Genomic DNA, 21,211 nt, shown 5'->3' with positions numbered 1-21,211 from the left:
TCTCTATTGCGAACCCATTTTCAGTGAATTCTTCAGGGAGGAGTTCTGTCCTTCCATGGAAAGCATACTTTATTGGTTTTCATTAAGTAGTAAATTTCAGTTATTTTTAAGAAAATGAAAAATTTCACAATATGTTTTTTTCTTACACCCCTTTTTTGGTCAGGAACAGCACTGTCCTGGAAGAGGCCAGTGGAATGTAAGGAATTGAAAATGGCGAAACAATTTCTCTGGACTTAATTTAGACCATGCGGAACAAACTGCTCCTATAAATAATGGCAATAAAAACGCAGAAGGCGTTCACACCTGAGCGCCCATTGTGCAGAGGCGCAGCAGTTCTTCGGAGACGAATCCAGCCTTCTGTGTGTTTCAGACTACTGTTTCTGCTGGAGTCTTAAAGTACCTGCGATTAGGCTGTTAAGAAGCTACTGTTGATTTTTTTTATCTTTTTCTTATCTTTTTTATTCTTTCAGTTAAAAAACTTTTAGCTCATTTTAACTGACAACACTGCCATGTTGGTACTCTTTCTGCTGGTGTCCTACGGGATTGCGTCATCGGGCGTCTGGGTAGGTGACCTCCTCTTATTACTTAATTAAACAAGTATTTATCATGTTGATCAGAAACTGAGGAACCTTTGGTGATCTCCTTTTTTTGTCTAATTGAGGGAGATGATGATGAGTGTGGTTTCGAGTTGTCTGAGCTGAGAGCCAGTATAAAGAAGATTGACCAAACGCTGTTGCTCAGCGAGTGGAAACTGGCGCACATGCGCGCGCACCGCCGCTTCAAACCAGTGACCAAACAGGAACCACCAACAAGCCAAAACGAGACCACTGGACCATCGCTGCCAAGCACAGGCGGAAGCCTACTGGTTCACGACAGAGGTGATATGTTTGACTGTGGTCAGAAGTCAGCTGTACCTTTAGGCAGGGTATTTTTTGGGGGGGGTTGGAGGTTATTCAAGTTGTTTTGTCCTCTCCAGATTGCTCTGAGCTGTTCGACAGAGTAAAACCAGAGAGCGGCTTCTACCGGATTAAACCCAAAGCAAGCCTCGAGCCTTTCCTGGTGTACTGTGATATGGAGGATGGAGGAGGGTGGACTGTAGTGCAGAAGCGGCGCAATGGCAAAGTGGACTTCAACAGGTCATGCGCAATGACGCATCACTCCACTGACGCAATCTTACACAGAAAACTGGGCCCTTTTAAATATTTAAAGGAAAACTCCAGCGTTCTTCAACCTAACCTCTATCTGCGAGTATCATTGACTGTAATTTATTGGGCTTGTTGACTGTTAAATAGAAACACTCTTATAATGAATACTGAACTAGGTTGAAAAATGCAGGAGTATTTCTTTAACAGGGTTTGGCTACAAAATTTTTTAGGACAATTTACACCAACCTTCCTCCTGGAGATCTACTTTCCTGCAGAGTTTAGTTTCAACCTGCACCTAACATGCTTACCTAATGCTAAGGCATCTAATCCAGCCAATCAGGGACGTCTGAAGAAGTTCAGACTCTGGAGGAAGGTAGATCTCCAGGACCAGGGTTGGTGACCTCTGCTTTAGGAGAAATGCAGACAGTCTTGATAAAGCAAGAGATTCTCACTTATAGGTTTCAACTAAATTACTGTTTTTAAAGTTGTCCTGTTACAAATTACATAACTAATTGCATGATTGCAATTAATTGAGCTCATCACAGTTATTTTAGTTAACTGCAATTCATTTCCCCAGTTGTTGGCTTTCACAGTCATATTTTTGTGACACAACAAACAGAATGGCCCTTATTCATCAAAGTTGCTTAAAAAAAGCACATCTTTGACCCCCTTTGATGACGTACGAACTATGGCAAAACCTTCGTATGATGTGGAGGCAAGCAGAGGTGAATGATGAATCCGCTTCAGTGTGTAAAATCAAGCGCCACCACACCAGTGCCTCATTTGCATACAATGTACATGTAGCATGCTCTAATTTATCCAGATGTTTCACTAATAAAATGACAGCATTCAGCACCGAGTGAGCCAATGGCTGTGCTTGTAGGCAGAGTTTGTGGTTGAGTAGTGCGCTGCCTTCTCTACTGACCAAACTTTATACACTAACTTTATACACTAAAACACTGTATTATTACAGTGTGTGCAGTGCCAGCTGTGTTTTGTATATTTTTAGCAGTATCAGTAGTACTGAAGAAAAGCAGTGTAATATGTCTTCAAATTGAATTGGAATAGTTGCAGCAGTTGTTCATACCAATGTGCACCGTCACATATTATTGTCCATTTCTATTTTTATTCTTATTGTTGGTATTATAGATGATGTTGATAACACTTTTGGAGATCAAATAAAGCATTTTTTCAGGTTCTTAAACTCAAATTAAGACACACTCCTGTCACTGAGTTTGATTGCACAGTTACACCAAAACTGTTAGTGAAATTTGCATGCGCTTATTTTACTATAAGACTTGAGTGTACATAACATAATGAACAAGGGCCGCTGTGAATGTGGTTTTCATCTGCTGGATTGAGGCAAAAGAATGTGAAAGAAAAGAAAGCAGAAAATTAGAAAGAGTTATTGATATGCGTCATGGGTCTTACAAAAACAACAAGTCCTAATTCTGACTGGTGCTGTTACACCTTTAGAGGGAAGCAGCAAGTAATGTCTGTTTATTTGATCATGAGCTGCTATCAGTTAGGAGCTACAAAGAATCAACAGTGAGAAAGCAAGAAAACTAACCAGCCAACTTAGCCGCTATAGGCTTCTACTTTAATAGTTTTAATAGTTGTAAATCACAATTTATTAAAATGGCAGTTAATCAACAGTTAAAATTTCATAATCGGAACAGGGCTATTTAAAACGTCCGTGACATGTTTGAGATGCATGTTTTCAAATTTGTACATCAATAATTTTTATACATGTTTTATTTGCAGGAACTGGGAAGAGTATAAAAATGGTTTTGGCAATTTCCAGTTAAGTAAAGATGAGTTCTGGCTGGGCAATGATCACATTCATGTCTTGCTGAATAGAGGTAGGTTGTTGCCATTTAAAGTAAAGTTTTTGACCATCACATACGGAAAGTTCCTTTTTATTGTTCTTGAAGGTGAAAATGTAATGAAGATTGATTTGATGGACTGGAATGGAGAAAGATCGTATGCAGTGTATGACAACTTAAGAGTGGCAGATGAAAAAGTAGGTTTTCTTATCCTATCTTTCTAAACAAAAACAAACTAATGTTATTGTATTGGTGTTTTTTCTACTAGGACACTACTATTAAACACTACTATTAAAACAAACAATACATCCTCTAATACTGCAATGATGTTTTTAATACATTTACATTCCTGTAACCATGAACATGAACTGATCAAGGCATCCTTCCCCTTACGCAGGACAAGTACAGGCTGTACTATGGAATGTACAGTGGGCGGGCGGGAGATGCTTTGTCTGGTGGGAGTAATATGGTGGAGCAGTGGTCTGCCTCCCACAGTGGCATGCAATTCAGCACCAAGGACCAGGATAATGATCGCTATCTGCAAGGAAGCTGTGCCAAAGAAAACAAAGGAGGCTGGTGGTACAACAGGTGACATGCAAAGAATACATTAGGCCACAGAAGAGTCCTTCTCCTCAGCTGAAATATATTGATATTTTCACAGTACGCAACATGTATCACAAAATGTCACTCTGTGGTTTGTGAACAAACTGGAACAGACAAAATGAACAAGTAAAACATTTTTAAAAAACATAAAAAACTTTCAATTAATAAAATAAAAGATTCCAATTCCCTGGCTGGGCGACTGGTGGTCCTTTCTGTGTGGAGGTTGCGTGTCTGCATGGGTTTCCTCCCACGGTCTAAAGACATGCAGTCAGGTAAACTGGGGATGCTAAATTGGCCCTAGGTGTGATTATGTGTGTGAATGTGTATGTCTGTCTGTCTGCCCTGTGACAAACTGGCAACCTGTCCAGGGTGTTTCCTGTTTTCCACCCAATGAGCACAGGGATAGGCTCCAGGAGGGTAAGCAGCTTAGGTGATGAGTAAGAGATGATGTCGTAATAGACTGGCATCCAAACAGCTGCTTGTTACCATGCAGTTTATACAGTTCCAGCAGTCACTGTTGGAAAAACCTCCTTATCTGACTTTAAGGAGAAGGCAAAAACATACCTTACTTTAATGTGAGTCAGTGCAACCAGACTTTTTTTTCCAAGTGATTTTGAACCATTTATTTTGTTCCATTCATCATGAAATTAAACAAATGTAAAAGGTGGCCAGCATGTTTAAATTGTGTAGAAGAAAACTAAAAACAACAAAAACGGACATATGAGGTTTTCTTCTGACAGCGATGAGTTACTGTACACTGGTTGTTGTTGTTTACAGCGTCTCTCTAATCTGTCTAAATCTGTCTTTTTTATGAAACGTGCAGTTGTTCAGTGATCTAGAAGTCCTAACAATACCCACAATATACTTAGAACAATATACCATGATGTAATTTATCACAATATTGATAACATATCATATTGTCCACCCCAATTGCTGCCTATAACATTCTGCAGGTGCATGTATTTCCATTTTTTTCCATTTTATGTCTGCATCATTAGCAGCTTTACATCTTGATAAAATACATGATGAAAAATACAAGTTGAATGTACAAATAGAAATGATCCTAAATTGCCTGGAAAAACAGTTTCATTACTTTGGCTAACATTAAAAGTAAAGAATGTTTTTGCCTTCTCCTGTAAAGTTACTGCTGAGATACTTTTTTTTTTTGGACTTTCAACATTCAAAATTGTTCTCGTGTGATGATTCAGAATCTCTCTGATTTATTTCTGCTTTTTGATTTTGTCACAGTTTAATTTGATTTTTGATTTTCTAAGCAGCGCCAGTGTCCAGCACACTTAAATCAACTCTTCTATTAATTGCCAGGTTTAATGGGTGTGTTTGAGTAAAGGAACTAAAAATCGTGTTTGTTGCTGTTTTCATTTTGTTTTTAATGTCTAAATCACAGTCCCCTCTATTTTTGCCAGGGTTGAAATTGACTGATTGCTGGAGTCAAATTTTGTTTCAGTTCAAAATGTTACACCCTTGTTCTCTATTTCCAAATATTAAAACTCATAACTGTTTGCTGTTTGGCAGGTGTCATGCTGCCAACCTGAATGGACGGTTCTATCGAGGGGGAAAATACACAGCCAAACACGACAATGGAGTGGTGTGGAGAACCTGGAGGGGGCTGTGGTACTCCCTCAGACACACGAGCATGAAGGTGCGGCCTGCAGCTTTTATGGACAGCCTGGGCAGTGGGGCGGGACCAGAGGCTTAGATGAAACCCACTGCATCATTTATGTGTTTATGTCTTAATTTCATCATAAAGGAATTGAAAATGGACTTTATACTGCAGTATTATACTATATAAAGCAAATATATACAGAAGTGCTTTGGAGATGAATCTCAATATAACGTACACTGACACTTGCCTGTGAATCATGGGTATATACATTACTTTCAGAAAAGCATTTAACCTGCAGTTAGACGGCTTTTCTTCAAGCATGTGATAAATTACCAATTCACAGATACATTTTACTGTGCATGATAAAGCAACCAAGCATTCAAACTCTCTTGTTTGTCTGAAATGTCTTTTATGATGCCTCTTTTGTTAAGGTCACACACTCCTGACCTTTGTAAATGAACTCAGTGGTTTCCAAAGTAGAGTGTAGCTCACTGAAAAAACATCAGAATGAGAGAAAAATAAATTTAGGTTGATATCAGTAGAAAATGCTGGACTGGAATCCGAGAGAAAAAGGAAAGAATCTAACCCTGTAACAAATCTATCCTGAAATAGAAAAACTCACACTGTGTGGTGTCATGTTGTTAGCTGAAAATAATAGACTTCTTTAAGTGCTGCCTTAGAGCCCATGTGTCAGACTCAAACAGAAAAAGGGCCATATTAAAAAATTTCATCAAATCCATGGGACAGAGAAAAAAAACATTTTTAATTAATGTTGTGCTATAACCCAAACTGGCCATTGTTTATCCAAAATATGCAAAAACTTCAACAGTAAAATACAGACACTTGTAGTAGACCTTGAAATATTACACGGACACTTAGTACACAATATTACACGGACACTTTAAATGTCTTTTAAACCTACCTATTTGCTTGAACTAGACACCTGGCATCCTTTCTTTGCTGCAAGTTCATTTATACTTGGGCTCAATTTCTGAGCTGCTTAGCTAATGTTCAGTGTTTATGTTGGTTGAACTGCAGCTGAAATGCATTTTGGTGATATGACTGGTGTGGAATTGCATAGAACTGAGGTGTAACCGCTGTCCCATAGACTGTTGTTGGGTAGGAGAGTCTGAGCACATTACATTGCAGTGCATGCTGGGGATTGTGGTGCAGTGCATTGTAAAACGGGCTAATAATAATTGAAAATTAAAATGCTTTTGCGGTCCAGATAGGACTGTGTGGCGGGCCTGATCTGGCCCACGGACCTTGTGTTTGACACACGGGCCTTAGAGGAACCACTTTTGCTTCCATAAAAAAAGTTGGAAAAAGAGATTTGAAGTGTGAAGTTCCTTTTAAAGGTTTAAAGAACATAATGCAAAGTTCTATATTCATCTACACTCTTAAAAGGGTTCCACAAATGGTTCTTTGAGCGAGGCCATAAAAGAATCACTTTTAGTTAATTCCAGAACCATAATTGTAAAAGAGATCAGTGAGTGAAGAACCTTTTAAAGGTCCTTCGCATAATGTGAAGGTTAATTAGAAATTAGTGTTCTGCCTAGAACATTATTATGTGGAGGTTCTTTACTTTAAAAGGGTTCTTAACACTCCCATTTGCATCAAACATTGAACCTAAAGTGATTTCTTTATGGTGGTTGTGCAAAAAATCCCTTTTTGTCAACTTTATTTTTAAGACTGCAAACCATCTATACCAGTATGAAGGGTTCTTCCTAGAAACTTTACATTATTACTTTTAAAGAGGTTCTACAGATTCACACATTTTATTTACAAAAATGGCTCTATAAATAAGCATCCATCTCTACGAAGAACCAGCCATCTCTATAAATGCATCTTCAAAGAGATTAACCAGCTAAAAGGTGAATTTTTGTTTAGGCATTTGCAGAGACATGATCAAATTTAACTGAAAGTAAAGCTAGATCTATATGTGTACACTTGTTATAGCACTGTTTTCTGCATCAGTACATAACAAAGCTCACAAATACACATAAAGCCCAGTCATCCCGATGTTTCATCCTAGATCTAACAGATTAAGATACCGCAAAAGGAATAATGACCCGCACATACAACTAAAACAAGTATTTATTGACATTACACACAATACATTACATTACTTGTTCATAGCTGAGACATTTTCCAGTGTAAAGACGTTCCCACATTTCAAATATCTGTTTGATATTCTATTTTACATCCAAATGACATTTTTGCTTCTGTACTCAGAAGAAGAAAAGTTATGAAAATAGATAATTTTATATTTATAAATATAAGTAAACATGTTCATCCCCGTGTTAATTAGTTAGTATTTATATAACTCATAAGTCAAACCATGATGGGTTCTTTTTTGGGAGGTATTATTCATTTTTCCTAAAAAATTGAAATAGTAGAGAATCTTACACATTTTATGACCGACATAAATGGAATGTGTCTAGGCATGATATAATCCACTTTTGTAAGAATGAGGGAAAACGCGCCTATCAATATTCTTCGTTGATTGCAATAATAAGCTTTAGCAATAAAATACCAAAATCAACTAACAAAAAAAAATTGAAAAGAATTTAAAATTTCCCATGTGACATGATTTGCATAATTTATCGATCATTTTCACATGAGGTGGTGTGTATATGCTACTCATTGTCTCCCAAAATTGACTAATAACAAGCATTAGATTTGATAAGTAATCCAATAGTATTGTCTAGCTTGTAAACTCAGAGGCATAATGTGCAACAGGTGTGGGCAATATTACTGTATTTACCATTATCATGATTACATCATATTATAATATGCTTTTCTGAGCATATAATCAGTATTGAATAACACTGTCCTGCTTTATGTTCCATTACAAAGAGAGCATAATTAGCCCTGTTTAACTGTTTTCATAGTAATTTCACAGTATGTTACACTTTTTTGTCTGTGCCACCTTATCAAACCTCAGAAAAACTAAATGTTGTGATTTATATTGTGTATTGAAAATGTCTTTTAGTATCATGGTATTTTTTTTTTTGCCATATCGCCCACCCCTAATGTGCAGCCCACTTTTTTATCAGCTTGTTTAAAGGACATCTCACTTTTTTTTCTTTCCCACTGATTGAGCTGAATATCACTGAATGTCTGCTGATGCTGTGTGGCCACGTGACCTTCTGCTCCACTTATAATTAATCAAACACCTTTAAAAAAATAAATAAGTGATCCATGGAAAATATAAGCTCCACATCAGTCAACAACTTTGTCCATTTTGATGATTTTTTTCATGCCCAGCTCTATAGTTAAGTCTATGGGAGTTCACTTCAGCAGTTTGCAGAGTTCCTGATCTGAATACACTGGATATGCCCAGTCACAGACAGAATCAGGTGAGTCTATGGTCTCTCATCACCTCAATCCCATCCTCTTCTCCCAGGTATCCAGAGATGTCCATCATACGTTTCTCAGCCTCAGTCAGGCCATAGGAGGAGTTACTGTAGTCTCCAGAGAGTGGAAGGCTTCGACACCGGCCTCTGCGCTGCTCGTAGCTGGAGAAGGTGGAACTTCTTTGCCGCTGGCTGCTGGCTGCTGAGTTGGCTTCTCGAAGCTTCCTGGCCAGCATGTTCCTCTGGATGGGTGAAGGGCCTCTCCTGCTCCAGTTTTGTTCCGCCCTTTCAGCTCGATCCATTCCAAAAGACGGTGCCCGGCCTAATGCGTGACTGTCACTTAGGGGATCTTGGACTGGCGTCCCTGAAGTCCCTGAATTAAGCACTGATGGTTTGGTTTTCGAGAGAGAAGGTGGAGTACCCACCCATGGCCGCCGCCTTTGGTCACTTGAACTGTCTGGTATCCTATATTTGGGCCGAGACCAGTCCTCCAGTTCTGGAATGGGGTGCTCCCAGGCTCTGGTCCTGCAGCTGCCCTCTGGAAGCTGGCGTGGTGCAACCTGGGTCATGCTCCGCTCCCTAAAGGGCCGTGGTTGTGGCAGCTGCTGCAGGTTGCTCTCGTTAAAGCTGGAGGTCCTCCTGAAGTTTGGATTCTTAGAGCAATCTAGTCGGCTGCGCTCCACCATTGCCACCCAGTCTGCGGTGCGCTCCTGCCTCCGCTCCCTGGCACTAAAAGCAGACTTTGGTGTCCCCAGTATTAGATCCACCTTAGGGCTTAGCCGGTCAGGCAGGGTGGCACAGGTTTTGTGAGGCCATATAGGCTCAGGAAAAGGGGATTTGTGGAAGTGACTAATATTGGGTTCCTCCTGGCTTTCCATTTCCTGAGGCACTGGCGTCAGACCAGCAGATGTGGAGGCTGTTGCCTCCAACATGGTGTCATCAATAGGACTCTGGGAGACATGATAGACCTGAGTAGCTTCTTTAAGTCCCTTCTTCTTCATTTCCTTGAGCTGCTGCTGGGCCAAACGATAGCCAAAAATGGGAGGCAGAATCTTCTGACCAGAAGGTGACATCCGCTCAGGGTCCTGGGCCAAGGGCAAAGGCAAGGGCAAGGAGAGACTCTGCTCACAAGCCAGTACACCCTTGTCTGACGCAGATGTGGGGTACGTTAGACCTTTCTGAGGTCCAGTTGCTTGCAGACTTTCAGAGAAACTGGGCCTCTGCAGGCTATGTCCACAGATAGATGCCTCATCCGAGTTCTTACGCCCACCGGGAGAATGCATGGATTCACGCCGCACTGAGCTGCACTTTGGAGCACGACACAGTTTTCTCCACACTGTAATGAGGATGGTGACCAGGATGACTGCCAGACACAGAGAGATACCGACCACCACCATCATATTTCCCCCCAGAACGTCCACAGCGGGAGAAGGTGGGAAGGAAGGGGGAGGCAGGTCCTCTACAGATCATGAAACAGACTGAATTAGATTTACACAAGTCATAGTGCTACAAATAGACATTTGGAGCATTTAAAGGTTTTGAGGAAAAAGAATATGCACACAGGATCATGCAAAACGAGGTGGGAAGTAACATAGTACAATGTTTTATTGGTAGACCTGTAGCAGTTACATAATCACCTAATCGCAACTGTTCAAGCTGACTGCGATTATTTTCTGCAGTTGTTCGCTTTCACTATCATATGTTTATGTCACAACAAACAGAATGTAAACGGAGTGTGTTTTCATCCGTTGGGTTGCGGCAAATACATGCAAATAAAAGAAAGCAGAAAACACATTTATATAAACACGTCATGGGTCTTCTGACTGGTGCTATAACACCTTTAGAGAGCTCAAGATGTTTGTTGTCAAGAAAGCAAGAATAGCTAATCACACAATTCGGCCTCTTTAGGCTTATACTTCATTAGCTGCCGAGAAAAAAAATACAGTTTAGATGTTAATCTTAAACTGCCAATTTTTTATATGGCAGTTAATCGTTAACTAAATTTTAATGATTGCATTTTATTACTGTATTTAAGTATGATTTTCAAGGATCTAAGGTTTCACTTATGGCTTAAGATTTTTACTCACTACATTTCAAAAGAAAAAAAAAACAGACCTTCTACTCTATAATCTGCAAGTGACGATACACACATGATCTAAATAAGGTGATTTTAGCCTCAGACACTTTCCAGCAGTTGATTAAACACCACATTCCTAACAAATCTGAAGTATAACGAATGTGACAACAATAAGAGGTAATTAATCTTTTTTTCTCCGTTTCACCTGCGAGTGGCTGTTTGTACATCTGTGCGCACAAGTGCAGTGTCTTACACCAAAAAGAAGGGAAAGAAGCAGAGGAAGCAAGATAGAGGAAAAACAAGAAAAGTTCTCTGTACTATGACAATGCCCTCTAAATGTAGTAACAGGAATGATTCGTCAGACCAGTAATGAGCTAGCCAATGTTGTGGAAGCGATTTGTGTTGTAACATTCCACATCCACTGCCTCACTTCTTTTCATTTGCAAGTAAATTTGAAAAGTTAATATTTTATACTTCAACAAACTGTACTTCAACTTTTACCAGAATATTTTGCAGGTGAGTATTTGCACTTTTACTTGAGTAAGGATTTACGTCTGCTACCTCTGCACCTCAGAAAAGACATTCAATTATGTTTATAGCTATTTGTCTGGGCAGCACATCTTTATTTTCTCATTTAAACACACTGAAATTAGAATAAATACCAATAAACATTATTGCTCTTTGTTTTTATTTGATGTCTGTCTGGGTGTTAGCTTAGAGGCTCATCTCCTATAATTTTCTTGTATTTTTTCCTGGTGGTTTACTTATAATGTATTTGTGGTTTTATGTACCAAAAATAGTCAGAACACATTTTTAAAATGAACATTTTAAATTTCTTTTAACTCATTTTCATTCTATCTCTGAAACAGTTTTTTTTTACCTTTAAGACTGATATATGTAAATGAGCTGTGTTCTAATCGGCTGCCCTGTATTGGTACTTATTTAAAAAGCAGTCCAGACTAAAACTTCAGCGTGAACAGGCGGAGCTTAACAGCTGTAGTCTGAATAGCTGGATACATGTAAATGCATTGGATTTTGTGATGTCACAAAAACAGTGAATACAATATGGGCTGTTTTTACTGTTTAGCTTCTATATACAGTTTTTATACCTTAACAATGTTTAAATTGGATTTGAGCAATAGCTGAGGAGCTTTGAGAAGAGGAGGAACCAAATCTGTGTTCTTCTAACCACCTCACGAGAACGTTTTAGAAAACAAGATATTCTTGTTGCTTTATTTGATCACTGCATGCTTGTGTTTATTTACTATGTGGTGCTGCACAATAGTGTTTCTTCACAAGTTAAAATGCCTGCACTGCATATGGCTTCTGCACTTTTGACTTTTGCACAGTACTATGAGTACCAGTGAGTATTAGCGATATGGCTTACCAGCGCAGTCCTCCAGGGAGCAGGGCGACTGCTCTCTCACCATGCCTGTGCACTGCATCCCACCACCAGAGGGCAGCAGACAGTCACGCACACGCTCTCGAACACCTTCTCCACAAGTCACGCTGCACCCACTCCATGTTTGCCAGGGGCCCCAGTTCTCCACTAATAAATCACACATACAGTTTAAGAAAGAATAGACAGAAAACAGTTGGTATGACATGTATACATACATATTGTTGCTGACATATCACAACCTCAATATAATCTGGATGGCTTTGAGGTTTTTTTTTTAGACCATTTGATAACACCAGCTGTCCTTTACATTGTGTGAACATGTCATGATTAATGGACCAAAAGACATGGTCTAATATTACTTGGAATTAAACATTGTTACATTAAATTTAAGAATATTTTGTTATTTCCATGAGATTTTATTTTAAAAGAGATGCTATGAGAAATGTGGACTATATGTAGTTACATATTTATGGATGGGACAGTATTTCACCTTCAATAATATCAGAGAGCTGTGAGGTGGGCAATATTGCAAAATATAAGCATGTAGTACGTTAAGACTTTTTCATAATACATAGTATGTGTCACAATATTTCGTTTTCCTTATGTTCAGTAGGTTTTTGATTTAGAAGAACCAGTAGTTTAATACTGGAGGGGCATCAGTCAAGAATTTTTTGGATGATTCTAATTTCTTTACAGCTGATTTCTTCATCAGCTACTTGCTGATTTTATAGTAACATACATTTATTTATTTACTTACTTACTATTTTAAAACAGACTCACACTGTGTGAGCTAGGTGAACACATGAAACACACTAGTACCTGTGCTTTTTATTAGTCAAAGCTGCTAAAGGGCTGGGCAACATCACAATATATATTTTTATTGTGATAAATTATGCCACAGTACAACACAACTGTGGATTTTATCAGTGCTTGTAGAGCACTGACCAACTGCACGATTCACTATAAAGAGAGCAAAATTAGGCCTGTCTAACTGGATTTAGATGTGAATATTAAATAAATGTTGTGTTCATAGTTTTTGATAGTATTTTTTAAAATGTAGCACTACTGTTTTCTCTGTTCCAACTGATCAGATGTCTGAAAAAAATAAATACTGTGAAAATTGTGTATCGCAATGGCTTTGTTTACATCTCATGTTTAATTATGTACGTTTTTTAAAAGATTTAAAAATCCATGGAATTTCCCTTTACTAGGCCAAACAGGCATTTTAAATAAAAAATGAAAAATCGTGCCTATTTAAATAACATTAATCAAATAAAGTGTTAATAATAAAAATAAACGTAAAAGGCAACTGGCTATTTAGCACAATGAGTCATGAATAATTATGCTATGACTGTTTGGTACAAATGTAGCAGCAGAATTCACATACAGCACGAATGCACTAACCTGCCTCCCTTGTTTATTTACAAAAAATTGCAGTATAGAACAGCTAAAATAGAAATAACAAATTGGCAGATTATTAAATTCTCATTTGTTTGTTTGTAGCAAAAAACTGCCAATTCCAATGGATTCTGCTCCTCCAAAACATGCTATCAAAAACTATGAGTACAATGATTTTTATTCAACATTTCACATACTGTACTGTATTCAATTCAATTGACCCCTTAAAATCCTGGGCTTATGTTTATTATTAAGAAACTTAAAGGGGTTAAACAGGACTAACTTGTAAACTCTTTGTAATGAAACATGAAGTTAGGCAGTGTTCTCCAAACTCTGAATGCTTTCCCTTTATTGGCTCACTAAAAACATCAAGCATAAATATGTCTGCATTACATGTAAAGGAGAGTAAATTGGGGCATGTCCTTTACATATTATCTGTAAATAAGGTACTCATGTGCAGATGCTTGTTTCCACACACTAAAGCTGATTCAGCTGTACTCAAATCGCTGCTTAACCCTAACCTAACCCTAACCCTAGTTTCCTGAATCAGATGGGGAGCAGTTCTTAATTTGCACTCGTTTCTATGCAACTTTGATTCATAAGGACCATTATGCTCAAAAAAGCATACTGTGATGTCACGAGAACCAAAAATTTCATCATATTGCTCCCCCCTACGTGGCAGTTAGTAGAGAACATTACTTTAACAAAGGCAAAAACTCATTCTCACCAGCGTTCCTCTGCACAATGATGCAGGTCTGTGCTGAACTGGGTGACTGGCTGTAGATGAGTGCGAAATGAAAACAGTACTTATTCCTGCCGAGATCAAAGTTGGAGCAGTTAAACTCTGTCTCGTTCTCGCCCTGGCTGAGGAAGTTAAAGGCCAGTTGAGAGGGACCTGCTTGCTCTGCAGCTGTATTAGCCTCTTTATACAGCAGCACTTTCCCAGTGGTGAGGGTGCAGGGTGGCGAGAGCAGGCGGACGGACACTGTCCCATCACAGCCATTCCTGTAGATGTTCTCCACCAGAAGCTTGTAGGAGAAGATGCGGGACAGGTAGAGCGGCCCTGAGGATTTGATGTCCTGCTGAGAGTGGTGAGATTTGAGGGCCACCTGGATGAAGCCTCGTTCGGTCAGCTGGGACGCACAGTCCAGCTCAACGTGCTGAGACTTCACGACCTTGATGTCTCGCTTCATGCGATTCTGCACCTTGTCTATGGTGTTCTTCCCAATCTGGTTGTGCTCCAGGTAGCTGACCTCCAGATAGAGGGATGAGGTCTTGCTGCTGGGGCAGGCGTGGAAGTGATCATTAGTGGACACAGCAATTTGAAATGCATCAGAGCTGTGGTTGTTGCGAGCGCGCTCTACTCCAAGATGGAAAGTGGGCCACTGAACCCGCAGTATTGGGCTCCACCTCCGGCTGAACGTCCTGTTGGTCGAGCCCTGTTGAGCTGTTTGCTCTAACCTGAAGCTGAAATTTCCAGCATACAAGAAGCATGTGCAGTCAAACTCCAGTGAGCCCTCAGACTGGTTGAATGGGAGAGGCTTGGTCAGCACGGTTACATTCTTATCAATGTCCACCAAAGCAACGGCCAGCTCAATGTCCGTGATGTTGCCATCTGCGTCATAGTTGACAAAAACGCTAGCATTGCTCAGAGCAATGTGCACTGAGGGCCACAGATGGAGACCAGCCATTGCTTAAAAATGAAACAGATAGAAAACAGGAAAAAAACATTATTAGACAAAGAACAGGACACAGAATGTAGATATAAAAAGCAGATTTACTCATAATTGAAGCAGGGAAAGAGCTACTCATTTTATGGACACAACTACAACATTAAAGATGTTATCCATTGTCAAACTATTGACTCCAGCTGACCAAATGTTCTCATTAACTCTAATTTCTGTTGGCTTAACTGTTAGCGTGCAAAATTGGTATCATGCTTTTCATTGTACTGATTGGGAAAAAAATCATTATCTTATTATATATGGACCATTCTACTGTCAAAAAAAGATTAAAAAAACAATTAAGTATACAGACCTTAGATATTTATAAGGATTACAGTTTATACTATTTGAACCTAAGGCATTAATTGAGATAGTAATAACCTGCTTAAATACAAAATCATAATTTATGATGAACTTTTGCAGCAGCTTTCACAAACCCTGACCCCTAATTTCAACTTCTGAAAATATTTTTTTTATTTTGTTTTGTAAAAGATCTTTTTGATTTCTTTTCAAGTGAAGTTGAAAGACTTAGATTTATAATAAGTTTCATTTTTAAACAAAAAACGTGGCTGGAGCTGTCCCCAGAAATGTCCCCATTTTAAACTGTGAATTAAAAACACACCAGAAAGTCCTAAGAAACACATGGCAGCCTTGTTTTAGAGGACACTGCTGTGTAAAACTTGACCAGGAGCTAGCAGGTGTCAAGTGAGTCCACAAAATCACCGCAAACGTCTTTTCAAGACACAAAGAAACCCAGGGATTAAAAGCAGAGGTGGAGTTATGGGACTTGAATTGTATTACCAGGTAATAGGTAAGCTACCTGATTTGTATACACATACAATCTACTTGAATGTAGGCTAACATGTGATCTACAAGTAGTGCATCATTTTTTTTTAAACTGCATCACTTTTTAGCCATCTATATATGACATATAGCATTTGTTGATATCAGTCAATTTATTCGAGTTAGCCCAGGGGTGTGTTTTGTATCTGGCTACTGGGATATAGCCACAGGTCTCTTTTCCCTGCCAAAATATTTATTATGAATATGAATTATGGGCTCATACAACCATAATCTTTTGTGGTAAACATATCCATGCCTCATCCCTGCTTACACCACTGGACTCGGTGACATTTGAGTCCTTAGTCACTTTATTTCTAAAAAGTTACAAGCGACAAATCTCACTACGGGGAAAGCAAAAATATAGATCTATTTATAGGACTACTGTAATTTATTTCCTGGCATGCTGATCTTTTTCTTTATTGAGTAGTCCATTGTTTACATAGGTTCACCCACCATGGTAGGCTATTGTATGATTTTCTGACATTAGTTAGTACCCAATTTTATCTGTCGGCCTTCACCATTGTTTATTAAAGTAGAACAGTTACCATGGTCAAAATATATGAAACTGGAAGGGTGCCCCCTTAGTTCATAGATAGAAACACTAGATATTTTAATGGTATTCTGAGTGCCGAACTGGAAATGTAATCAGTTTTAATTTCAGAAATCTGGTCATCTTACCATTGTTTTGAAGGAAACATTTGAAACCACGTTGACAGGGGCTTTAAGATAGCATCACATTCCACAATGTGGTTATTCCGAACAATCAAACATAATGTCAGCAATAGGGGTGGTAATAATCTGCTACATCAAGTTTTCATTATTGCAAAAAAACAGGGGTTTCTGCAAGACCCTGCGCAGCTTTAAATTAGAGTTATAACAAAACACTGTGAAGTGAGTAACACCACAGTTCTGCATGCTGGCAATTGGAGTTTAAGGTTCCCCAAACAGAAATGTTGGTGCTTTTGACTGCCTTTGGAAAAACTCTGATTACAATGATTCTCTCTATAAAAGTGATTGCAATATACAGAAAATTAAATTAAGTTTAATTCATGTCCATGTTGTCCTTTTTTCCCTTAGACCCCCTGCCCTCCAAACTGTCTGTCCATGGGTCTGGTGATATGCTCAGTCTTTCTTTTTTCTGGTAGGCACATGGGCTGCTGCATTTTGAATTATGTCATGTATTTGAAGACATGTAACCCTCTGCAAATAACCGTAATGCTTATCGAGGTGGATCTGGTCTCAATTTCCAGATTTCATACATATGTGTTAATATGTGATGTGTTAACATGTGAACGATATCGGTATCGGCCCGGAATTCGTATATTGGTGACTCGCTATAATTCTGCGGATATTCAAAAGACGAAGTACCATGGTACCCTTAAGTATGAATAAAAAATGAGGCCACGATGTGAGCAGATCACACGAATCCCAGAAAAGCTTGGATCAAAGTCAACAGTAAACAGGAAATACACCTATTCAGCATTCATGGCTCATATGTACTGTGGTGCGGTGCCATTTTTATTTGACGCAACACACTTTGTGTGCACTTGACAATAGCTCTCTGCGGCCCTAAATTCGCCCGAGGAGGCATTGTGATTTACAAATGCCGCTACCCGTAGGTCACTTCCTGAGAAAAAAATACATGCAGGGGAAGAGCGGGCAGGAAAAGACCCCTCCCTTCTCTTCCTCTGAGTCCGAGCCTGCTTCAGTAAAAAGAGCCGAGAGCTGCTTATCACTGGCCTCCATGTAAACTTCAATAGCAGGTGGAGCAGTGATGCAGCCAGAAGGTGAATGAATCTAGGCAATGAAAAGGTGATGCAATGAATTTACTTGACTCAAATGTGTAGATCATTTCCATATGAACACATTTCATCAACATTTTTCTTTCTAATTATTTACTTTTGACATTAGTTGTATTGATGTAATATGTTTTATTCATGTGGAATTTATGTACGTATGTGAGAATAACATTTTTTTTTCCAAAAACACGTAAGAGTGGGATGGATCAAGGCATCACAGCCAAATTCGTTATTCTGAACTTGTAAAATATTGTAAGCCACCTCTTTATCATTAGTTGATGCTTTATGTAGATCAGCTTACCAAATCCCATAAGAAGCAGCAGCAGGAATGGGATCAGTGGGGTGAAACCCTGTGTCATTCCGACGCATGTGTCCTCTTTCTCTCTCGCTCAACATCACCCTCTTCTGCCATTCAAACGGCCCTGTGAGAAACGAGCCATTCCAAAAGGGAGCAAAATTAGAGCTACAAACCATTACATTTTATTCATTTCTAAGGCTTATAGCATATTGCATCAGCTTAATAACACTTTCAGAATCTCACCAGTAAAAACAGGATAGTAATGACATTAATAAATGTCCAAATGACACTAACATTAGATATTTAGATTCTGTAGTAAAGATGAGGTCATTAGGACTTTACCTAATTAGGACATGGTTTGCTTGAAAAAGCATGAGTACCTCAACAGCTCCTTATAGATCAAAGAGAGTCTGAGCTAATTGAATAACTCGGCAGCCCCCCTGTAGATTGCAAAGAGCCTGTAGTGACTTGCATAAAACACCTTAAGTAAATGTTAGCCTTGAGTATTTTCTTTAACTTAAAGGGGAATTCCACCAATTTTTCAAAATTTCTCAATAATTCAGTCCTTGCTATATAAACAGTGTCATTCAGAGTAGTTTGATGTGAAATGGTTCATCATAGAGAAACTTACAGACTTTTATTTACAGTGGTGGTGACAGGAACCACGCGTCACCATGTCTACAATGCAAATATATCCATTTTATTTGGATTTGATTTTACTCAAATCCACCAGTTAACCTACACGTCTTCAGAGTTTTTATATGTAATGCTGATCATGATAAAATAGTCATAAATCCGAAAAAAAAAAGTTTTCTTTCGAGACTATATTGCCTCACAACACCCTGCATGATTCCATCCGCCATGAATAGATTAAAACAGATTAATTAAAATACATTTTAAGGGAAAGACCTGACCACAAAACTATCATAAAATGATGTGTCAGGTATCAGGCAGCATATATGCAACCATTTCATGTAACACCTTTCTGTGAGGGAGCTTTCAGAGGCATTAAACTCTTCGGACGTCTGGTTCCTATCGCCCTTACTGTGAACAGCTCTGACTCGGTAAGTTACCCCAGAACGGTGCATCTCGCACCAAACCACTCTGAATTATTTTTAAATCTTATTAATTATGCAGAATGTTTGGAAAATCGGTGGAGTCCCCCTTTAAGGTGAGCAGCGTAAAATCTCTTCAGTGAAAGGTTTAAGTGTAAAGTGAAAAAATCATAATTGTGAATTGAGATTTAAACCTTCCGTTTGTGCATTCTGCAAGATTTAAAATCAAATTTACAGCTTTAGGTTTATCTTTTGGGCACTAAACGTAAAATAAAAACTTATGATATTTATGCAATTGTCCACTGGTCTTTAAAGCGTAGTTATAATAGTGTTATTGCTTAGTAATTACAGAAATCCTGAACACTTTCGTCTAGGTTTGACTCGTGCATCAGAAACTGAACAGCCTCTTTTTCAGTTGGATTCAGCGCTGATCTCGTTATTGTAACCCTAATAATAATAATGCTCAATAAGTAAAACACTTCTCTACACCCGCTCTGAACAATTTAGCTTCAGGAAAACATCAGTCGTTGTCCAAACCAGTGACTCCAACTTTCCAGACAGCGCTCTCTCAGCCAGCGCGCTTCATCATGACCGAACTCAGCCTCCCAAACCAGCAAATCTGACTCTAAATCTACCTCACACTGCCTCATTTCACTCTCAGCTCTGTATCACTGCACTTCAGCACTAATACTGATAGTTCAGACGCTAGAAAGCTGGTTTACTCACAGCCCCGGTGTGTAGAATGAGGAGAGGCGCTCAACGCTGCGACTCCGAGCTCATCTGGTGTGGGAGCCCCGCAGAGGATCCAGCAGGAGATCCGCGCGACATGACCGCGCAGGGTACGCGCACAAGCAACGCGCATGCGCAGGAGTTGAGAAGTGCGTGATCTTGACCGCGCGTTCACGAGCGCCCTCTGCCGGCCATTATAAGGGCAATTCTGTGAGGATGTGGTCGGCGAAGGTGGTTTTGTATCCAGACAAAAAAAATTCAATTTAGCACAACAGGCTACAGACGCTGCCGCAGTTTCCAGCAGCAGCTTATCGAGATCGTTATAGAATCAAATGTCCCGATTTACTTGCAGATTTCTGGAAGTTCCAATATGTGAAATTGTGCTGTGGCCTCTGCACCCCTTTCCAAATAAGTAGTACACAATAGAGGAGTGTGTTACAATTAAAGCTGACATTACAGGCTCTGTGAAGTTCTATAATGTTTTAAACTCTAATTAATCTAAGTAATCTCATTGTAATTCGCCCTCCTCACGTCTGCCCCTGGAAATGGTCTTAGAAAAAGAAGGAGTTGTTTCTGAGTGATGTGTAGTACTGTACTGGTCATGAAGTAATGTGAAGAGGGCTAAATTACAACGCATATTTAGCATAAAATGGTTCTTTAAAGGACCAATGTCCTCCATTGTTCTTGCAGTCATAGTTAATTTTAACATGACCATTTTCCAGCACAGGCTGTTTTTGTTACTGTACCTTTAGGGCTATATATGCAGTTCTGATCGACTGCACTGTATTGTGCCTCACTGAAAAAGCAGTCTGGAAACATTTTAGCACTGATGTATGCAAGTAAGGTGGATATATGTAAATTAATATGTTTAATATGTATGTATATATATATATATATATATATATATATATATATATATATATATATACACACATACATATACACACACATATATATATACACACACACATCCACATACATATATATATATATATATATATATATATATATATATACATATATATATATATATATGTATATATATATAGCGAGAGAGAAAGAGAGAGAGAGATACTTATAGATAGACTGGACTGTATGATCTGTGAAGTGTTTTGAAACTTTAACAATCACATCAAACTTTTTCATTTAAAAAAAACAAAGGCATTTTGGTGGTCCATGATATGAGACCTTTAAAAGTTGTCTAGTATAAGTAGTGGTTATAAAAAAAACATGAAAACTCAAACTCAAGTAACAATTTGAATGCATAAATGGTTCTTTGCCTGGTTATATGCTCCTTCTCTATGATGGAGAACCTGTTCCATGTGGTTC

General features: G+C 38.8%; 2 protein-coding genes across 2 annotated transcripts; one reads left to right on the top strand and one right to left on the bottom strand.

Annotated features, from left to right (window-relative positions):
• The first annotated feature begins 289 nt into the window (after positions 1–289).
• Positions 290–5,586, top strand: fgl1b (fibrinogen like 1B). The gene is made up of 7 exons (XM_036595845.1): positions 290–563; positions 662–878; positions 977–1,136; positions 2,910–3,007; positions 3,080–3,168; positions 3,369–3,559; positions 5,108–5,586. The coding sequence occupies exons 1-7, from the start codon at positions 510–512 to the stop codon at positions 5,289–5,291; spliced, it is 993 nt and encodes a 330-aa protein (XP_036451738.1). The 5' UTR covers positions 290–509; the 3' UTR covers positions 5,292–5,586.
• A 1,691-nt stretch (positions 5,587–7,277) lies between these two features.
• Positions 7,278–19,987, bottom strand: LOC118825144 (thrombospondin type-1 domain-containing protein 1). Its single transcript, XM_036595693.1, has 5 exons — positions 19,880–19,987; positions 18,102–18,222; positions 14,162–15,127; positions 12,022–12,183; positions 7,278–10,016 (listed from the first exon to the last, which is right to left on the bottom strand). The coding sequence occupies exons 2-5, from the start codon at positions 18,157–18,159 to the stop codon at positions 8,557–8,559; spliced, it is 2,646 nt and encodes an 881-aa protein (XP_036451586.1). The 5' UTR covers positions 18,160–18,222; positions 19,880–19,987; the 3' UTR covers positions 7,278–8,556.
• Between the last annotated feature and the right edge of the window lie 1,224 nt (positions 19,988–21,211).

The sequence above is a fragment of the Colossoma macropomum genome, unplaced genomic scaffold (assembly GCF_904425465.1).
Source record: "Colossoma macropomum unplaced genomic scaffold, Colossoma_macropomum, whole genome shotgun sequence".
NCBI classification, from domain to species: domain Eukaryota; kingdom Metazoa; phylum Chordata; class Actinopteri; order Characiformes; family Serrasalmidae; genus Colossoma; species Colossoma macropomum.
This window is presented reverse-complemented; position numbering and strand designations above follow the sequence as displayed.

What these genes read in the sequence shown, in the direction of transcription:
- LOC118825144 (XM_036595693.1), bottom strand. Translation starts at nt 18,159, where the DNA reads ATGACACAGGGTTTCACCCCACTGATCCCATTCCTGCTGCTGCTTCTT. An exon ending in CATTGTGCAGAGGAACGCTG is followed by an intron (nt 12,184 to 14,161) that starts GTGAGAATGAGT and finishes GTGATTTATTAG; the next exon opens with TGGAGAACTGGGGCCCCTGG. An exon ending in CTCCCTGGAGGACTGCGCTG is followed by an intron (nt 10,017 to 12,021) that starts GTAAGCCATATC and finishes CATGATCTGTAG; the next exon opens with AGGACCTGCCTCCCCCTTCC.
- fgl1b (XM_036595845.1), top strand. Translation starts at nt 510, where the DNA reads ATGTTGGTACTCTTTCTGCTGGTGTCCTACGGGATTGCGTCATCGGGC. An exon ending in TTGCGTCATCGGGCGTCTGG is followed by an intron (nt 564 to 661) that starts GTAGGTGACCTC and finishes TGTCTAATTGAG; the next exon opens with GGAGATGATGATGAGTGTGG. An exon ending in TAAGAGTGGCAGATGAAAAA is followed by an intron (nt 3,169 to 3,368) that starts GTAGGTTTTCTT and finishes CCCCTTACGCAG; the next exon opens with GACAAGTACAGGCTGTACTA.